This window comes from Abrus precatorius, unplaced genomic scaffold, assembly GCF_003935025.1.
Source record: "Abrus precatorius isolate BTA unplaced genomic scaffold, Abrus_2018 Scaffold11, whole genome shotgun sequence".
Taxonomy (NCBI): domain Eukaryota; kingdom Viridiplantae; phylum Streptophyta; class Magnoliopsida; order Fabales; family Fabaceae; genus Abrus; species Abrus precatorius.
Window position 1 is genome coordinate 28556015 of NW_020874303.1, and position 17985 is coordinate 28573999.

General features: G+C 36.0%; 2 protein-coding genes across 15 annotated transcripts; both read right to left on the reverse strand.

Moving 5' to 3' along the window:
- Positions 1 to 405: 405 nt before the first annotated feature.
- LOC113854709 (probable transcription factor PosF21) lies at positions 406 to 4504 on the reverse strand. Its single transcript, XM_027485880.1, has 5 exons — positions 4293 to 4504; positions 3376 to 4142; positions 2319 to 2451; positions 2143 to 2227; positions 406 to 1699 (listed from the first exon to the last, which is right to left on the reverse strand). The coding sequence occupies exons 2-5, from the start codon at positions 4071 to 4073 to the stop codon at positions 1314 to 1316; spliced, it is 1302 nt and encodes a 433-aa protein (XP_027341681.1). The 5' UTR covers positions 4074 to 4142; positions 4293 to 4504; the 3' UTR covers positions 406 to 1313.
- Positions 4505 to 5459: 955 nt separating this feature from the next.
- Positions 5460 to 17843, reverse strand: LOC113853581 (flowering time control protein FPA-like). Of its 14 annotated transcripts, none has more exons than XR_003502651.1 (8): positions 17378 to 17843; positions 17051 to 17296; positions 15823 to 15864; positions 14731 to 15719; positions 12426 to 13785; positions 11442 to 11873; positions 10640 to 10795; positions 5460 to 5987 (listed from the first exon to the last, which is right to left on the reverse strand). XR_003502651.1 is itself a non-coding variant. In XM_027484026.1 (6 exons), exons 1-5 carry the CDS (start codon positions 17645 to 17647, stop codon positions 12438 to 12440), a joined length of 2895 nt encoding a protein of 964 aa, XP_027339827.1. In that variant the 5' UTR covers positions 17648 to 17843; the 3' UTR covers positions 7783 to 10795; positions 12426 to 12437. The 14 variants fall into 14 exon arrangements, 2 of the variants coding, with proteins under 2 accessions (XP_027339827.1, XP_027339828.1); XR_003502659.1 differs by lacking the exon at positions 11442 to 11873 and adding an exon at positions 6969 to 7005 and having other exon boundaries at positions 5468 to 5987; XR_003502658.1 differs by having other exon boundaries at positions 5555 to 5987; positions 12422 to 13785.
- Positions 17844 to 17985: the final 142 nt, after the last annotated feature.

Here is a 17985-nt window from a genome sequence, read left to right on the forward strand (position 1 = left end):
CAATTATGTTTTGTTAATACATCAACATCCTTAAATTTATGTTAAAGAAATAGAAACATTGATTTTCACCCCAATAAGAGGTATAAATTACTAGCATATTCCTTTTAACAGTCAAGTGTGAATATATTATTACAGTTGCTCTTTTATTATGTTTATTTTAATTTATATCTTTGTAAAATGGTTCATTATCATAATTTATTTATCAATTACATTTAATATTATTTAATGATTTTCTAATGTACATTTAGGTTGAATGACTAGGTGTCATAAAGATAGTCACATGACAGCGAAAAATGTTTACGATTTTTTGAAAAATTACGGTGAGAATAATGTCAAATGTAATTAACGATAATTTAAAATATTTTAAAATAAAGGTTAAAACTACAAGTTAGAAAAAGAAATTAAGTCAACATAAGTTCATTGGTTGAAAAATGTTATCCCAAAGGCAGGATAAACAATTGATATGAGCTTCTTAACGGAGAAGCTAGAAATGGAGCTTCTAATGAACATCAGCAGCTTCTTTAGGGGATACAGTCTCTTGTTTAAAAGATTTTGTTTTTTGCTCAAGCGCGGAACCATTCATTTAAGCGAAAGCAAGACCCAGAAAAACACCACCCCACTTCCTTTTTCAAATTCAGCGAGAACCTTCCCTTCAAATTCACCTAGATTCCCTCACCATTCCTCAAATCCACCCTGCTGACCCTCCTCTCCTTGGCCCAAAGGTTCAAACTCTCGCACCCCACACCTACATTGCTCCCTTCCCAAAATGCCCTGCAAATTCCTCAACCATAACGTGGGCCTCACCACTGCGATCACCAAACTCCTGTTGCATCTCTTGAACTCTCCTTTGCCTGATTCACCCATTAACAATTATTTGCTTATACGGATGGTTCCATGCTTAAGTGAAAAAAATAAAAAAGTCGCTTAAACGAAAGATCTGTATCCTCTTTCGGGAGTGCGCCTGTGTCATGCTTGTTTGTAAAAGGACAAGCAATTCCACTAGGAAACATGAATCAACTTTCTCAACAGCCGAAAGGTGCCTATTTAGATGTAATTGTAGGCAAAAGCAATTGATGGCAGACTAAACACACAAGAACCTACCCCCGGGTATCCATAGCCAATTAACTAAGGTGACAAAGAATTTTAGTATTCTACATAGCAAAGATGCAAACGCATTATTTTTAATCTCTAACTAGGATGATTTGCACTGTTTAAGAATGAAAAAATATAACATAACCATAACCTAAACACGCTAATACAAAATACATGGCCAAATCTAAGATGCGGTACAAAATAAAATAAAGTCTCTAATCTCAACAATCCTTGGCCCCTGAAGGATTTACATCTGATGAAGCATTGTCTTTGGGGCATGGAGTAGGTGTGGCTGCTCTCATTTTCAAGTCACTTGACTGTTGGTGCTGTTGTTCCTGCTGCTGCTGCTGCTGTTGCTGTTGCTGCTGCAACATTTGTTGTTGCTGAAGCTGCTGAAATTGATGCTGCTGCTGCTTCTGAGGATGAATTTGGAGCTGTTGAAACTGTTGTGCAGCTAAAAGGGTGTGCATGGCATGATTACTGGGATAGAATTGCTGCCCCCCTCCAAAAGAAGCAAAGTTCATCATAGGTCCTCCATTAGGTGGCATAGCTTGCCCGGTCAGTAATTTCAAATGCTGAATTTCCTCTTTTAATGCATCGTTTAACGCTACAATGACAAAATTCAATTAATTCTCAAAATATTAGAAATACCAAGATCAAGATGAACTGTCCACCTTCCATATGCTCAAACTTACATATTTAAATAAAAATCATGAAACTCAAATTTCCGGCAAGAGAAAGCAATACACCTTTAACCATCCAGGAAACAACTCAACAAAATTTGGCAACCAGCTTTACACAAAACATGCACTTTTTTTTTGTCAGAAATATGTATTTATCCATTGGCAAATGCCAACTAATGTGACATCAAAACATAAGTTGCAAGCAAGACGGAAATGATTTAAAATGGTGCCAAAAAAGATATTTTCAAAAATCATGTGGCTTAAAATGGTCTGCAATGAAGATATTTTAAAAGATAGAAACTATAAAAGACAAGCAATGGAAGCGGTAGCGCATTAGCTTCAGAAACATTTAATGACATGATCTTACCATCTTGCAAGTGAACTTGTTGTTCCATGGTTTGCAATCGCAGCTTCAGTTCACTGTTCTCAGAATTCAATCCGTTTGTATCTCTCTGCTCATTATAGCCCAAAATGTGTTAATTATAATAATCCGATTAATTTTTCAATCATAAAGTGATGTGGGTAACACAGTAGTCCAAATACCTGCAAGAGTGTTAATTGTGCAGATAAAGATGTTGCTTCCGTTTGCAAAGTCTGCACCTTCCTTTCAAGCTCAGCAATGTATCGCATCTTCCTCTCTTTTGACCTCGCAGCAGACTGCCTATTTGCCCATATCCTGTTACCCACAATTAAAATCAGTGTTTTGTCATTGCGGAACATTTCTTTCTCTCAACCCAAACAAAAAAAGAGAGAAACAAAAAATAGTCCGTGCACCATCCACTATTCAATTGTAGGAGATAAAAGAAAATAGGTCCAGGGGATGTCATACACAGACAAGTTGGCCTGTTAATTTACAAAGAAAGACGGATAGAGTGTGCATCTTTGCCCCTACAGGGGATTGCAGTGGTGTGGACAAAATGGGATGGTTTGAATAGAGTAATCATGATCCAAAACACATTTTTACAAAGTAACAAACTACACCAGTAGTTCCAAAACAATGTTACTGTATAACCACTTAGAGATATGGCCAACAATATATCAACATTTTTTCTTTTGGTATATTTTAATAAACTTACAATTTTAAGCCTTCCAACCTTTAACTATTTCCTTTGATATATTGAGTTCAATTGTGCCCACAAACTATGTCATGTATATTTTTCTCAAAGAGAATTCATATCTTGTAAGCTTAACTCAGTACATAATGTAATGTATCAAAATCAAATGCACATAAATATCACAAAGGATTGTAAAACCTAACAGTACAACACTATATTAGTTTTTTTTTTTTTTTTTTTACAACATGGTCTTCTTTCTCGTGGCTCAAGTTTCTGAAATTCATCAGAAAGGCACTTTCTTATTATAAACATATCTTGAAGAATTAATCTGTAATTCCAATTCTAAGATATTTTCTAAAAGAAAATTATAGTATTAAAAAGAAATGAGGCTAACATCTATGCAAGGATTTGAGAATCATTATGCTAAAAGCATGTTTGTAAGCTATACATTACCTAAATTATGATGAGAAATAATGCACCATGAAATCACAAAACAAAGAAAAAGAGATAATCAGAAAACAAAAAGGACCTGTCCAGAACAATACCTTTTTGCACGTTTGGGGTCAATTAAGGCAAGCTCAGCAAGTTTGGCAGCTGACATTGCTTTTTTAGAATCAGCTGCAGACGCGTCTTCTGAGCCTGAGACCAGCATCTCAGGTTTGATGGTTGTTGACCCATCCATCGATTGACTATGCTGGTGTCTTACTCTGGGCCTTTCATTAGCACCAATAACAATGTTTTCTGCAGAAGAGGTGGGCACTCCCACTGATTGTGCCGTGGCCGACGCTGCTGCACAATTAGACGGCTCGCCCATTTGAAACGTGGATGTAGCTGATGACGAATTGAATTTATCCATATCAAGGTACATCGACAGCAAGTCTTCCTCAGCATCATCAGAGAACGAAGGCCCATCAGCACCCCCAACAACACCAAGGTCACTGTCAAAACTAATATCATCAGGTAGGGTGAGAATCTCAGAATGAGCACGCCTATGACCTCTATTCCTTGGGGGATTATCAGGCATTCTGCTAATATCATGACTAAAGCCACTAGAATCCGAGGACATTCCATGCCCAAAATGAGTAGAGTCGGAACTGGTTCCCGGAGCCAATGGCAGATAAGGTAACGACGACGACGGTTCAGATTTCACATTGAAGGCGCTTCCAGTGGGAGAGTAACCTGAATAACGTCCCGATGGAGGTGGCAAACCTCCACCATGACCCACAGATTTGTCCTTATCCATTGAGATTCCTTAATCCTAAACAACTCTATGCAATCTCAAAGCCAATCCACTCCAAAGCCCTAGTAATATCTAATTGCAGAACAGAAGAAAACAAGACAACATGAAAAATCAATTGCGTTGTTGGAAATCAACGAAACATAGAATTGCGAATAGCACGATGATAAACGAAGCAGCTTAAAATTAAACTTGAATAGATAGATAGAAATCGAGAATTATTACCAGTTGATTGGCGAAGGCGGTTGAAGATCGGAGCAGAGGAAGAAGCGAGAAAGTGAAAACCCTAAAAATGGAAGAGAGATCTGAGAGACGGAGACCCAAAAGCGAAGCTTCCAGCTCAAGACATACCCTCTCACTCTGTAATAATATTATTTATTAATGTCGGAATGTGCAAATCAAATCTAATTATGTAACCCACTCTTCAATTCAATTTGGCGCTTTTGACAATCAGTCTTAGACTAATTTTAGGAATTTTAAAATAGAAGATATTTTACAATTTTTTTAATTTTTTAATAAAATTAGTTAAAATCGAATTTAATTGCTAATATTAATAAAGCCGTAAATTCGGTTAATCATCACAGTTTACTCTTAAACTTATTTATTCATCTGCAAAATACTATATTAGATAGTCATTAATGCTGGGTACAAAAGAAATTTAATGAAACTGGTCACTTCATTATAAATATCTAAGAACAAATGTTATTTAATATTTTAAAGGTACAAGTTAAGGAAATAAATAAAAAATATTATTAAAATATAACTGATACAGTTTATATTAATTATAATATGTTTTCGATGTAATTTTTAATAATAAAAAAAACTTATTTATTAATCTCTTAACTGATTATCTCAAAAATATTGGTTAATAAGACTCATATTTAAATTTAAAGAAATATTTAGTTAAATTTATAAAATAATTTAAATTTAAATTTTTAATAATTTATTAAATTGGATATTATGTAAAAAAATATCATTTTATAAAAATTGAAAAAGAAAATCATTTGCAGTAATTAGTTTTATATTCAAAATGCTCATATTTATCATAGACTAAATACTAAAAAATAATCTCATGATTTTTCATCATAATCTCTTGATAAAAAAAAATATTTACTGTAAAAATAAAAGCACCAAACTATCCCTTTTTCAAACAATTTTGTCCTTAAGAGAGCTTTTTCATCACAGCTTTTAATCTTTACAACAGACCCAGACAGGTTGATACTTTTTTAGCTGCATAATCATCAGAGCTTTACAAAATCTCTAGCCTCTCACTTCAATAGATGTATAAAATTTGAATTTCGATTATTTTCAAAAATAAAACAGTAACTTTGATAATCCTCCAAAAAGGCCAAACTTTGTAAATCAATGCTAACTTGTACAATTAATTTTGTTGTGAACATCAAATTAAAAGCTTCTCACTTAATTAAATTATTACAGACGAAAGTTGATTGAAGTAACATTAAAGTATCATAAAAGAAAATTGATCGAAGCAACACATAATAGTAAAATAGAACACATCTCACTTTCAAGTAATCTCATCTGGAGAGAGTTTATGCAATAAGTGAAAATTAAATTAAAAAAATTGTTGTTTGTCAATGCTGGAAAAATATTCTGTTGTGTTTCGTTGTATTCACGTGCTTCCACGACCGAATTAAGTGTTAAACACCGAAACGCATAATAATTTTTTTGTACAGAAGCACGTTGTAGAGTGAAGTCACGGTAGGTTACCAATTCCTGTGGCACGAAAAGTCCCCCTCCAAACAAAGTCAAGATCTGAGATGAAAAATTAATGGGATCTGGCGAGAAAGCAGAGGGTAAAAATGGAAGCGAATGAACGATGACTAACAAAGAAAGACTTCATCAATTGCTAGTTATGTCGATCACGCGGACGTTGATCTTACAGACGCACGCAGCAATCACCTACACGTCCATATAGAATAGAAAATAAACGAAAACATTAGGAATGCTATGTTGATGATTCTTGCAAACATGTCAACATTTGTTAGTAACTCATTCATTTAATTTTTGTGGGGTTGGGACACGTAAATCATATTATTAATCAATATTTTGCCCATTCGTTTGCAAGCAAACGGCTTTTAAAATGTCGAAATGTTAATAGATTGTTAAACTCGTACCATTTAATAATTGTCATTAATATAAAACATAATTAGCAGAGATTTATTGTTCAGCCCACTCGATGCAAAAAAATTATGGCAACAGCCACACGGTCGCAGCAAGTAATTCATTACATCGGTTCTCATCTTTCTTGAACCATTGGCAACAGATAAAAAAAATAACACTGCACGACAGAATCACTATAACATATATTCATTACGCAACGAAAAATACTCTATCCGCATGTCATGCTGCATAAAGATCTCTAAAAAAGAAAAAATCCGTAATAAATAACGAGAGGTTTGGAGATAAAAAATGATCACAAGATGAGTATTTCTTTCAATTATTTTTTAAGTCAGAACTTATCCATTAGTAGGTTATTCGTTTACGATTGTTAAATTGAGCCCAGTGTTTTGTCTGGTGTCTTAAGGCAATATGATTCATTTGGTAGACTTTTTTTAAGTGAAAAAAGGGATAAACATATTGAGTTCGCATTATGGAGAATATTTAAATTCAGTCAAGTGTCACAGAAAAACTTGATTATTCAGAGCAGAAAAACAAGGTGATTAGTATGTATCCGGCACTAATGCACTCAACACTCATCTACAACTATTAACACTTGCCCATCCTTGGGACACAACCAGAAACAACTGCAATGTCAACGATGACAACACACCAAAAGTTCTTTTCATTTCATGTAAAGTGTGGTTACAGGCATCCTTGGGTGCAGAAAATGTTCTAAGTAAATTTTTGCGAAAATTCTTTTCACAAGATTCCTTAACTTACAGCCACATTAGGTTGAGGGTGCCAAAATCAAGCTTTTCTGCGAAAAAAATATTAGCGAGAATAGACTGAATCTCAAGACATAAAAATAATAGGATGAAATCATGAAAATAATCACTGTTCAAGGAATTTATCAATTGGCAATTACTCAATATTTAGTTACGAATAAATAAAAATTATTCAAAAGGGAATTTTAATATTTTGTCTTATGTACATAAAGATCCCCTTCCCTACCGTTCAATTAGATCAAATGAAACCGACTCCAGTTTTACAGGACATGAAACGCTTAACATAAAAGAATAAACCCGAAGTAAAATCTAGGACCTGAAACATCTTTACCAATATTATGTACTTACGTTTCATTTATAAATTTGTCATCCTGTTAAAATTTCCCTGGCAATAATAACGAAGGAATTCATATGAGCCAGCATTACAGATAGAACTGCAAACCGATGTGCTCTGGCTCTGTTTTATTCACATTACTTCAAACAAACCATCAGAGGATGGAACATTATTAAGAATGCGTGTAATTAGGTATTTAGGGCTCTGATGATAAGTTCTCAGTAGTTTAGTTTCAGAGAAAACAAGTTGTGCTCAGATGCCGACATTTTTTTAAGAATAGATACACTCATACTGGATATTTGCCTTAATATGTTAGGATTTAAAAGGTTGAGTATAAGGCATGCCATAGACATCTATCGCAATAATGTGGATATTAACGTATTACCCACAATATTAGAAAGTGCAGTTAGGAGGTTTTGTAGGTTTCATCTGAAGTTTCCTGCCTAAAATAAACAACAAAATATCAACAAGGTGGTTGAGGAAGCTAATTTTTGTTAGCTACTAGCCAGTTAAAAACCTACTCCCTAAAAGCCAATTGGTGGAGTAATTAGGATAGATTCACAGTCGCTATAGATTCAGTGGGAATCAATATGAAGTAATATAAAGAATCTTCAAATCATAATCCCTTTGATAGCCCAAACCTGAATTGTAATTTGCATATTCTCCCTACTGGATTTGGAGGAGAAATAACAAGGAAACATAGGAGAAACAAGGGGAAAATCAGATTTGGAATCCGGTATCGAAATTTTAAATTCTGTTAACTGATCCCTGAGTATGGCTGGCGGGGAAAGCAGTAAATAGTGGTAACTCTATATTTACAAATTTAATCAGTAAGTGTCTTCACATAATCTTTGGAATCAAATTCAAGATCTTTACATTGGGAAAATTACAGCTCACAGTGAAATAAGTTAAAGTGAATGAGTCCCCAACCCTAATATTTACCTTCTAGGGGGAAAAAGGGCTCCAAGCCTACCGCTAAAATATAATGGGGATACAACACTTCAAGTTATTATTAGATGCAATCACAGAATAGAAAAGATCAAGACTTAATTAATATGTCATATTTAAGACACAATATTGCTATCTAAGTATACATACAACCAATTGAGAGGTAAGCTATAACAAGAGAGAGAAAGATAGATCATGACAATTATTTTAATCAATCAGAAATAAGATAATGATTAACAAAATTAATGCACAATATAAGCAAAAGTAGGTTCACTACAAATTGGGGTACTAGAGTTCTCAGGACTCAGAACCATTATGCAAGCACTCTAATACATGTGTACCAAGGGGATTGTTACATAGTTGATGTATCTATATATCTGAAACTAGATTTGAAACAGCCACATGATGAAATAGTTTTTTTTTACTGAGGATGGTATCGTACAAACATTATGAAGAGAGAATTATAAATACTAAAAAACTATGAAAAATGCTAACTAGTGTCCTAAGAGTACTGGTTAAGAAATAAAAAATAGAAACGTTTTGTTGAAAACTGCCATGTATTTTGAGGCATTCCAGCATAATCTCTAATAAAACTTACTATTTATAGATTCCTTAACCAATGCCTTAGCAACACCCTTAAACTATTAATTCTCCCAAGGACCAAATACTGTTAATTCTCCATATCAATAAGATTCCTAACCAATCACACAACAATAACTAAAATTGAACAGATTAATTGACAGCAAATTGCAAAAACAGTAATTGCTTTTAACCTAAAACATAATGTCAGAGGGGATTGAAGAGCAAGTGCAAACTATTTCCTATTTCCCTTGTTATCTCTTAGGATTAGTTACATATTTCCTATCTTATAATGATTCCCCCCGCCCCCTCCGGTTAGTATTATGATTAGTAATATAAATAAGGGTGGAACAATGGGCTTTATGAACATATCAACTCATAGTAATAGATCCCAGAAAATATTAATTTACTGTTCCATTTCATTCTACTTTATCTTCCTCCATCAATACCTAAACCCACATAATTTCAATATGATATCAGAGTAGTACCACTACCATCCCCCACATAACCCATTTTCCATCCTCTTACTCCATTGTTAAGTTTCATAAAATGATGAGTTCAACTTTATTTTCATGATTCTTTTTTCAAATTAATTGTCTCTCTGTGTGTCAAACCTTACAATATCCTCTGGCATTTTTGCTTCCATTGTGTTTTTCCTTCCAACAAGTTATCCTCTTCTGACCGTTTTTACTTATTTTGGGCATCTCCTTCTTTGGTTTCTCCCATCAATGTGACATCTCTAGTGTGCCTTAACCTCTCATGTTTCCCTTTGTATTTTAATTTCCTGCATTTTGCCTTCTGTGACCTTTTCTAGCATTTTCATCATTGTTTGGTTCTTTTTCTTTCTCTTCTCATTGACCCATGACCTCCTCTTCTTAGTTTGAATTGTACATTATGTGAGTAGAGACATTAGTCTGGCTCTGGCCACACTGCTTTCCTAAAGTTGAGCCAGGCCATGCTGCTTTCGCAACACAGTTGATCTAGCCCTACAGCTTTACCAAGAGTGTCAAGTGTCAAATTGTCAACTCCAGGGCTTTCCCAGAGACATCTGCTTGCCCTCCCAGCTTTAAAGATATGAGTCTGTCCCCGCAGATTAACTAACTAAGAGAATTAGTTGCCCCACAATAGTCTCAGAATAATCATGTTCCATCATTGCACAATCTTAAGTTATATTGTTAGATTCCTTTTATTTAAAGGGTTTATCAGTAACAAACTAAAAACTTATTAAGCTTTAACTTGAGGGGGAGTGCAAGAATATTGAAAGAAGAAAAATCTTTATCAGATCCTATTATCATCCCCTAGGATTAATTTCCGTCCCTGTTTCACTTTTATCTCTAAGGATTAGTTTACCATATTTCCTTATCTTGTCATGATTTATTTCCTAATTATTTAGGATTATGATTAGTATAATGGGTAGTTAGTACTAGAAATTTTATGAAAACATATATTAACGCATTGTAATACATCACAGTTAAACATCAATTTAGGATTTCATTCTCTTGTATCTCTCTTCCACCCTCAAACACCAAAAACCCCCATAATTTCAACAGATGGATTTCCTTAGATCCTTGGAGAGAAAAATACCAGTCCTAAACACTTAAAATTTCCACTATAATAAATTGTGTCCTAGACTTAATATTTATCCAAAATATGAAAGCTAAAGCACATAGCCATTACCCATATATACTAGGAATTAAATAAAATCTACACACCATATATAACAGGCTACAAAATAGCATAAACGATTTCCATGAACAGAAATTTACTTCATTAGAAACATAACACAGCCAATTCCCTCAACATACCTGGACAAGGCTTTCCAACTGTTGGTGAGATGACTGTGTCACAATCCAAGCTAATAACCAAGATGATGAGGGAGAGGAACAAGTAGGCTTAGCAAGCAGCATTCCAGGTAACATTAACAGACTACTTGTTATAACAGTAACCAGCAAAATCTACAGCTGAGACAAACAAAGAAAGGAACTATCAAAGCCAACATTCCTAAATATTGTAATGAAGTAAACAAATGTCACTACAGTGAGTGAAATTCCATTTACATTTGAAGGTAAATACCTCATATCAATTAGGATTAAATGTGGAAAGTTTCCAGTTCATAATATATGAGAAGAAAATAGAGCACAAGGAAATGAGTTACATAGTTTTAATGGTAAATGGCCAATTTTTTAACAGAAACTTTTTACAATGTGAGACTAGATACATACAATACCCATGGATGTATGTGCACTCAGTTTCACCTGTACCTAAATACAGCAATTCAAATACAACTTACTGGTATCCTATAGTGGAATAGCATGTCTGCCAAATTTCTATTTAATTACTACAAAAAGACACAAATCCTTTTTTTTTTCTGGAACCCAATAACCTTATTTTGGAACGCAAGTTTTACCATAAATATAGTTTAAAATCACAATAATAATAATAGCATGTCAAGCTCACAGGTGGATTATCCTAAATGAGGGAGGGAGGTGAAAAGGACTTGAAACAGAAAAAGGTGTAGCCCTACAAAATATTGTGGCCTTAAAGCACTACAAAACTTCAATAACATCATGAATTGCAATTTCGTAAAGCAAAGGTTGCGATTGTAACCTCAAAACACTATCCCAAATTCCCAATCCAATAGACCACAGCCGTTGCAGCTGATATCCTGTACAGGGAAAAAATAACATCTTTATCCCGTTTTTACAGTTTTCAACAATATTTTTGAGCATTTTCATGCTCAGCCTTTTATTCTTGAGAAACAGATAGGGTTTCTGTTTCATGCAAAACACTTTGTGTGACCCCCGTGTTGATGAAAAGAAGCACCTACTTTCATTTCCAGCCACTGAACCAATGCTTGTCATTGTCATTTCTGTCCAACCCTGGCATTTTCCCACAACCCACAATTCACCACTCTCTCTTTCCCCCTTTCTGGGTTCCAGTCCATCATGTGAATGGCAAGCACAATAACCCGCCACAAGAAACCCACCATGCCATAGCTCATATATATGGTGTCTTGCTGAAAATCCGCCTGCCATACCACTGCCATGGTTGCAATTTGATAACACTGTTACATTGTAAATAAACATGCCAAAAAGCAGTAACAAAGAACATCCAGTCTAATAACCAAGTGACTATGAAACCTACCAAAGGAAACACCCAGCAAACTTACAAAAATTTGCCTACAAAATCTACCCGTTAAAACCTTGACTTTCTCTTCAAACATCCCCCTCCCCAAGTCCCCAACCCCCCAAAGAAGGTAAACTGTTCCAAAGGACCCTCACAGAACTGGATCACAAAAGTTCCTCACATTGACATTAGCCAACAACTGCTTAATTTAATTCACACTAAAAGCTTACATATATCTCATATTACTAGATAGTCTAGATGGTTTTCAGATGATATGCAGCTAAGAGCCATGAAACAAGTCAAAAGCAGTATCGTTTAAACGCATAGGATGAAATGATTTGGGAAAATAATACAATATGATAACAGCCCCTAGATGTAAAGAAAATGTTCAACCTAATTTTAGAAATTAATATGATGTAAAGGATTTCCCCATTTAAAAGAATTAGTCATATGATATTTACATACGGAAAACAATTTTTATTGATGATTTCCTGGCCCATGCCCTCCTTGTGTTTGTTGTTGTTGTATCTGAAAGAGAAGGTTGGCAGCAAACTGTAGTGTTGACTGGTATCTCTGGTTCTTATCAGCTTCCAATTCTGACATGGCCTGGCCAACCCCAAATAAAGCAGGTTGAAGTTGCTGATTTGGAGGCTCTGTGTTAACATTGTCTACTGGATAGGGTGTCAAATTTTGTTGCTGTGAAGCAGCACTGGAAATTTGATTAGATGAGGGTATAAAATTAGGTTGTTGGAATGCCTTAGAACTAGATAAAACAGAGGCATCTGTTCCCTGAACCATTCCAAAGCCTTTCTGGGTGTTGTGGGAGACTTCAACCTGATATGGCTGACTGACTTGAGGGGATGCAGCTACCTGTCCATTTTGTGGAGGTATGATGAAATTGTTCATGGGCGTAGATGAAACAGTACCTAGTTGTTGCAAACTGGAACCAGAATCTTGGAAATGAGAACCGCCATAAACCACTTGAGCAGAGTGGTCAGGAGTAAATGCAGGTGGATAGGGCTGATATTGAGCATTGGGAATGTTATACATACTCCCAAACTGTTGAGGGGGATGATTAGGTGGATCTGCAATATGATGATCCTGTTTCCACAAATGAGATTGATTTCCATCATTAGGTGCACCAGGAGGAAATGGTGGCTTCACAGCAGAGGGACCAACTGCTGTCTTTGCACCGTCAGTGGCAGATGATTGCGTGGTTGCTGGGAGTAAAGAAGTTAAGGTTGCAATAAGTTCAGGTGTTAATGTAACTCCAGTTTGGGATGCAGAGACAGTTTTTGTAGGAGTATAATCAGGAGGAACAGAATGAATTGAAGAGGGGCCATTTGTAGCTGGATGAAGTGGTTTTGGAAGAAGCTTAGAATCCTCATGTATCAATCTGTTATAATCCATTGGTAAAACCTGTTCCTCCTTTACAGAGATTGAACCATAGTCAGCTTGTGAAGGGGGAATCTGCTGCATATACTGGGTAGAGGGTGAAGGCAAATGCATTGCTTGTTGCATTGGAGTGCTACTTGGAACTGAAGGAAATTTCAGAACCACGCCATATAAACGTTCAGGTCCAGTGACTTTCAAAACATTGGTCAAGAAATCTGAAGGTGGTACCAAAAATAAAGTGGTGTTATCAACAAACTTGGCAACACCAGCACGGTTTTTTGCTTTGAGGTAGCGAAGGAATTCAGTGTATGAAGCAAAATCCTCTTCACTATCAGGGAGAAAGAAAACAACATCAAAGCCGATTGCATCAGCATAGTGTTTTGTTAGCATGTCCAATCCTGTCCTAGCAGCGCAATCAACAACATCAGGACTGCAGCAAAAGCACAGAACAAACTATAATTATAGCAGCAAAATAGTACCCTGAAAAACTAGAAGCAGGACATAAAAACACTAAACAGGTATAACAAAAAAAAGGGGGCATAAAGTGAATAAAGTGATATTTCTCCATTAGCAATTGCTCTCAAAATAATTTGTCATCCAAGGCCCTACCAAAATATTAAGTGTCTATCTGGATTGCAGTTAGCACAGTCCCAAACTTCAGTTTGAGTGTAAACTGTGTCATCGAAAAATAACATGTTTGGAAAAATCATGATTGAGTTGTGCTTGAACATGATTTTGGGTCACAGACCATGGTCTGAGTAAAAGTGGACTCCCCCCCCCCCCCCGGGTTGGGGCTAAACCAGGGTTTGCAACCCAAACATGCCTTAAACCATCAAATCAACAAACAAAAGCAAAACCAAAATTTGGAAGTTATATAAAACTAAGTATTTTCATCTAAGGACATTAAAAAAAATAGAAACAATATAATGACAATACTCATAGATTCAATGCAGATAAAATAATATGCAGAACAAAAGCAAACTGTCAAAAGAAGCATGCTTACTAAACTGCATTTTTCCATGAAAAAAAAATGACAACTTGTTAAACAAAATGCAAGAACATTAAACTCACTGTGCTTCCCAATGACAAGCAGGAAGAATAAAGATATATAACAGAAAAGCTAGCATGCAGCACGGAACAATAAAAAATCATTTAAGGCAAATATTTTCCACAGTAAAGAAACAATCTGTAAAGGAAAAATCATATGCTGCATGAAAGACCTTGCTAGCAATGAGGAAAAATGCAAATGCAAAAGAAGCTAACAAGATGAAGGGGCAAAAAATCTCATCCTAAGAATTATTACTATTTCCTTCATCCTCCCTTGAATTTCCAAAATTTGACTGAGACATTTAAGAAAAGGGAAAATTATACTCACAGATCAGTCCCTATCCCTTTTCCAATAGGCACGCATCTAGCTCGACAAACAGGAGTTCCCCCTTTTGCAATAATTCCACGCCATATATGATCAATATCTGGCTGAACAGAACCAGGCACTCCAGAGGTGATTCTACTGCCCACTGCACCAAGGTGACTCTTAGGACCAGAACCAACTCCATCAATAACTGGATCAATTGCAAAAGTTTGTTCAAGCCCTAATCCACGGTCATCTATATTCCTTAAAGGAAATGGAGTATCACCAATGTGCAAAGCACCATCTATCCTTGAGCGTTTAGAATCTCTCTGAACTTGGTTTATGTCAAGTACATCCCATGCACCAGAGGTGGATCTTGAAGGCGGCTGAATACCAGGCATAGGAGATGGAAGCATTCCTGAGGCAGGTGGAGATGGCCTTTTCCAGTTTGGACCCGTAAGACTTTTAGAGCTACCATCCTGAAATTTGGTGTGTGTACCCATCTCATTAAACTCAGGACCAGAGATAAGAGGTTCAAGACCTTGAGAACCAAAAGATCGCATTGGGGCATTGGGTCCAACAACACCCCCTGGTGGCAGTTGTCCAGGAAAATTATTTGGAACAATAGGACGATTATGACCAAATGCATCAATTTGTAGTGGTCGAAGTGGATGCTCGTTAACTAATCCATCAGATATAGTCCCTTTACTCCCAGGATAAATGCCAGGATAATCTTTGCCAGGTGCCATCTCACTGCTTGAATACATAATCGTTATCCGAGGATCATTAAAAAGCCGTCCTTGAAGACCCTCTTTCGCACGCCGAGCTTCATCAACGCTTCTGAACTCAACAAATGAATAATGTCTAGAAGGAAAACTCTTGATTCTCTCAATTTCACCAAACAAAATCATAGCATTGTGAAGCATTTGTTCATCAATCTGAAAAGAAGGAGGAAAACCTATCCACAAAACATTACTGGGTTGACCATTTCTCCCGATTGGAGGTTGTGAATGCTGTGACACAAGAAAGAATTTTAGAAGGAATGGTAATAAAGTTCCTCGTGAAAGGTTTGGGACTAACACAAAACACACGTAGTTAGGTTTGGGAGGCTCTAACCTGTGGTCTAGCCTGAAACTGCCCATAATCCACCAAAAGATCCTATAGAAATCAGCAAAGGAAACATTAGCTACACAAGAATAATAGGCAGAAAAGCATAAACTTAATAGAAAAAATAATCAGTAACTAAAGTTTAGAAAGTTTTATAACGAAACTACCTAATCCACCAATTTCTATATGAAAAATATTAAAGCCAAAGAAATAGAATAAAGCTTATACGCTCATCACATCCAAAAAACACCATTGAATTAATCATACTAAGCTTTAAATTAAAAGTAACCAAAGTCCTTTTTGATAATTACAAAGATTTCAGAAAAACTACTGAGATATGGAATCAAGGCTGTAAATATCGTGATTTAATTTGTATTATCATGCAATGTTACAATCTTCAACCCAACCTGCACATCAACCAAACATGGAGGGTTTTAGGTTAGATTTTCAATCTAGCTTGTGGATGTGGGTAAGCTGGACAATCTTGACCTATCAAGCAACCCACCATTAGAGGTGGTGTGATACCCATGATTAATAGAGGGGGAAAACCCAAGCCCAAAAGCTAAATACCACAAGCCCCATTTGACTTCATTTGGGCATCTATGGGTCAATCCCTCCTCCCATTCTACCATGTCTCTCACTCAACCCCTCCATTCTGACCAGTGACTTGGTGTTCAGACTTCCCTTCTTGGTCGCTTTGATATGTGGACACGTCAGTTTATACTGGGGTGGTGATTGGCAAACTGTAGGCCCTTTTCTCTACTTTCCTTCGACTTTTTTATGATTAACACCCAGCAAATGGCTAGCAGTTTTGATTTGTTTCTGGTTTAGCTGCGTAATTCCTCTGTTTTTCACTTGATTTGTGATCTCATGCAATTTCAAATAGGAGTATAAATATTAACTCTCTATCTCCCTGCATATGTATTTTAGGTAGGATATTATGATTCATTTGGCAATCTGACATTTAATGTGTCTATACCCCCGCTCAATCCTAGGTACTAGAATCTTGAACTTAACACCCTTTTACATTGACTATATACGAAAAGCAGCATCCCCATTCTGGATAATTTTAAAACAACCACTTCCCACTAAGCTGATGTCATGGAGAATACGTTATAGACGCAACCACGAGGCATATCAGGACGCTTGTAGCATAAGAGGTAATTAAATAAACAAGATAAAGAGAAGAAACAAATTATTCTTAAAATAAAATTTAAAAAATATATATTTATATTACTCTTTTAGTAGATTGTGATCGAAGGAAGTCTACACAAATTTGGTCTCCACCCAAACGCTTCCCGTTCATGATTTTCACGGCCCGAGTAGCATCATCCAAGTTGAGAAACTCAACGCATGCAGTGTTGCGGTCTCTGAAGAGCTTAAAATCCTCAATCTTACCAAATCTACGAAATTCAGTTTCCAATTCTTCCTTCGTGATAGAAGGGCTAACACCACCCACCCATAGCTGTTTACACGGCTTTGGCTGAAACCACGAATTTATTATTATCATTATTATAAATTAAATTAAAGCCGCATTGCGAAATCAAAAGGAAAGAGGACAAACCGGTCTAGCGAATTCGATTCTGATGTGAATTCCGCGCAGAAAAGCGCCCTGCAAAGTGGTTTTGGCGGCCTTGGCATCTTCGAGTCGCCTTAAGAAGACGAAGGCAAAAGTGCGAGAGGAATAGGAGATGAGAGTATCGAGAGCGCCGAATGGAGCGAAGAGCTCCATAATATCGGAGTCGGTGACCTCCGGCGGCAAATTGCCGACCCATAGGTTGTTGGTGGGTGTTCCCCACTCCTCGCTTTCGAGGGATTTGGAAGGAAGCGGCATTGTGTAGAGTTTTTCAGAGCCAAAGAGAAACCCTAACCTGAGAGAGAGAGAGAGAGAGAGAGAGAGAGAGAGAGAGATTTTGATTTTGCTTGCAACTTGTCAGCCCGACAACTTTGTTATGTGGCCGTTTCCATTTCACAGCGGAGCCACGTCACCACCGCTCACCAATTGCAAAGGCACACTGCTCCTCAAACGGTTTCTTTTAATTCATTATCCCAAATATCCTAATAATGTATTTTTTTAAAACACAAAATATTAAGACATTAAATAGATATTTTTAATTTAATAAATCTTATCTGTGCTTAAATAATTTTTAAATAATAATTCAAAAAAAATTA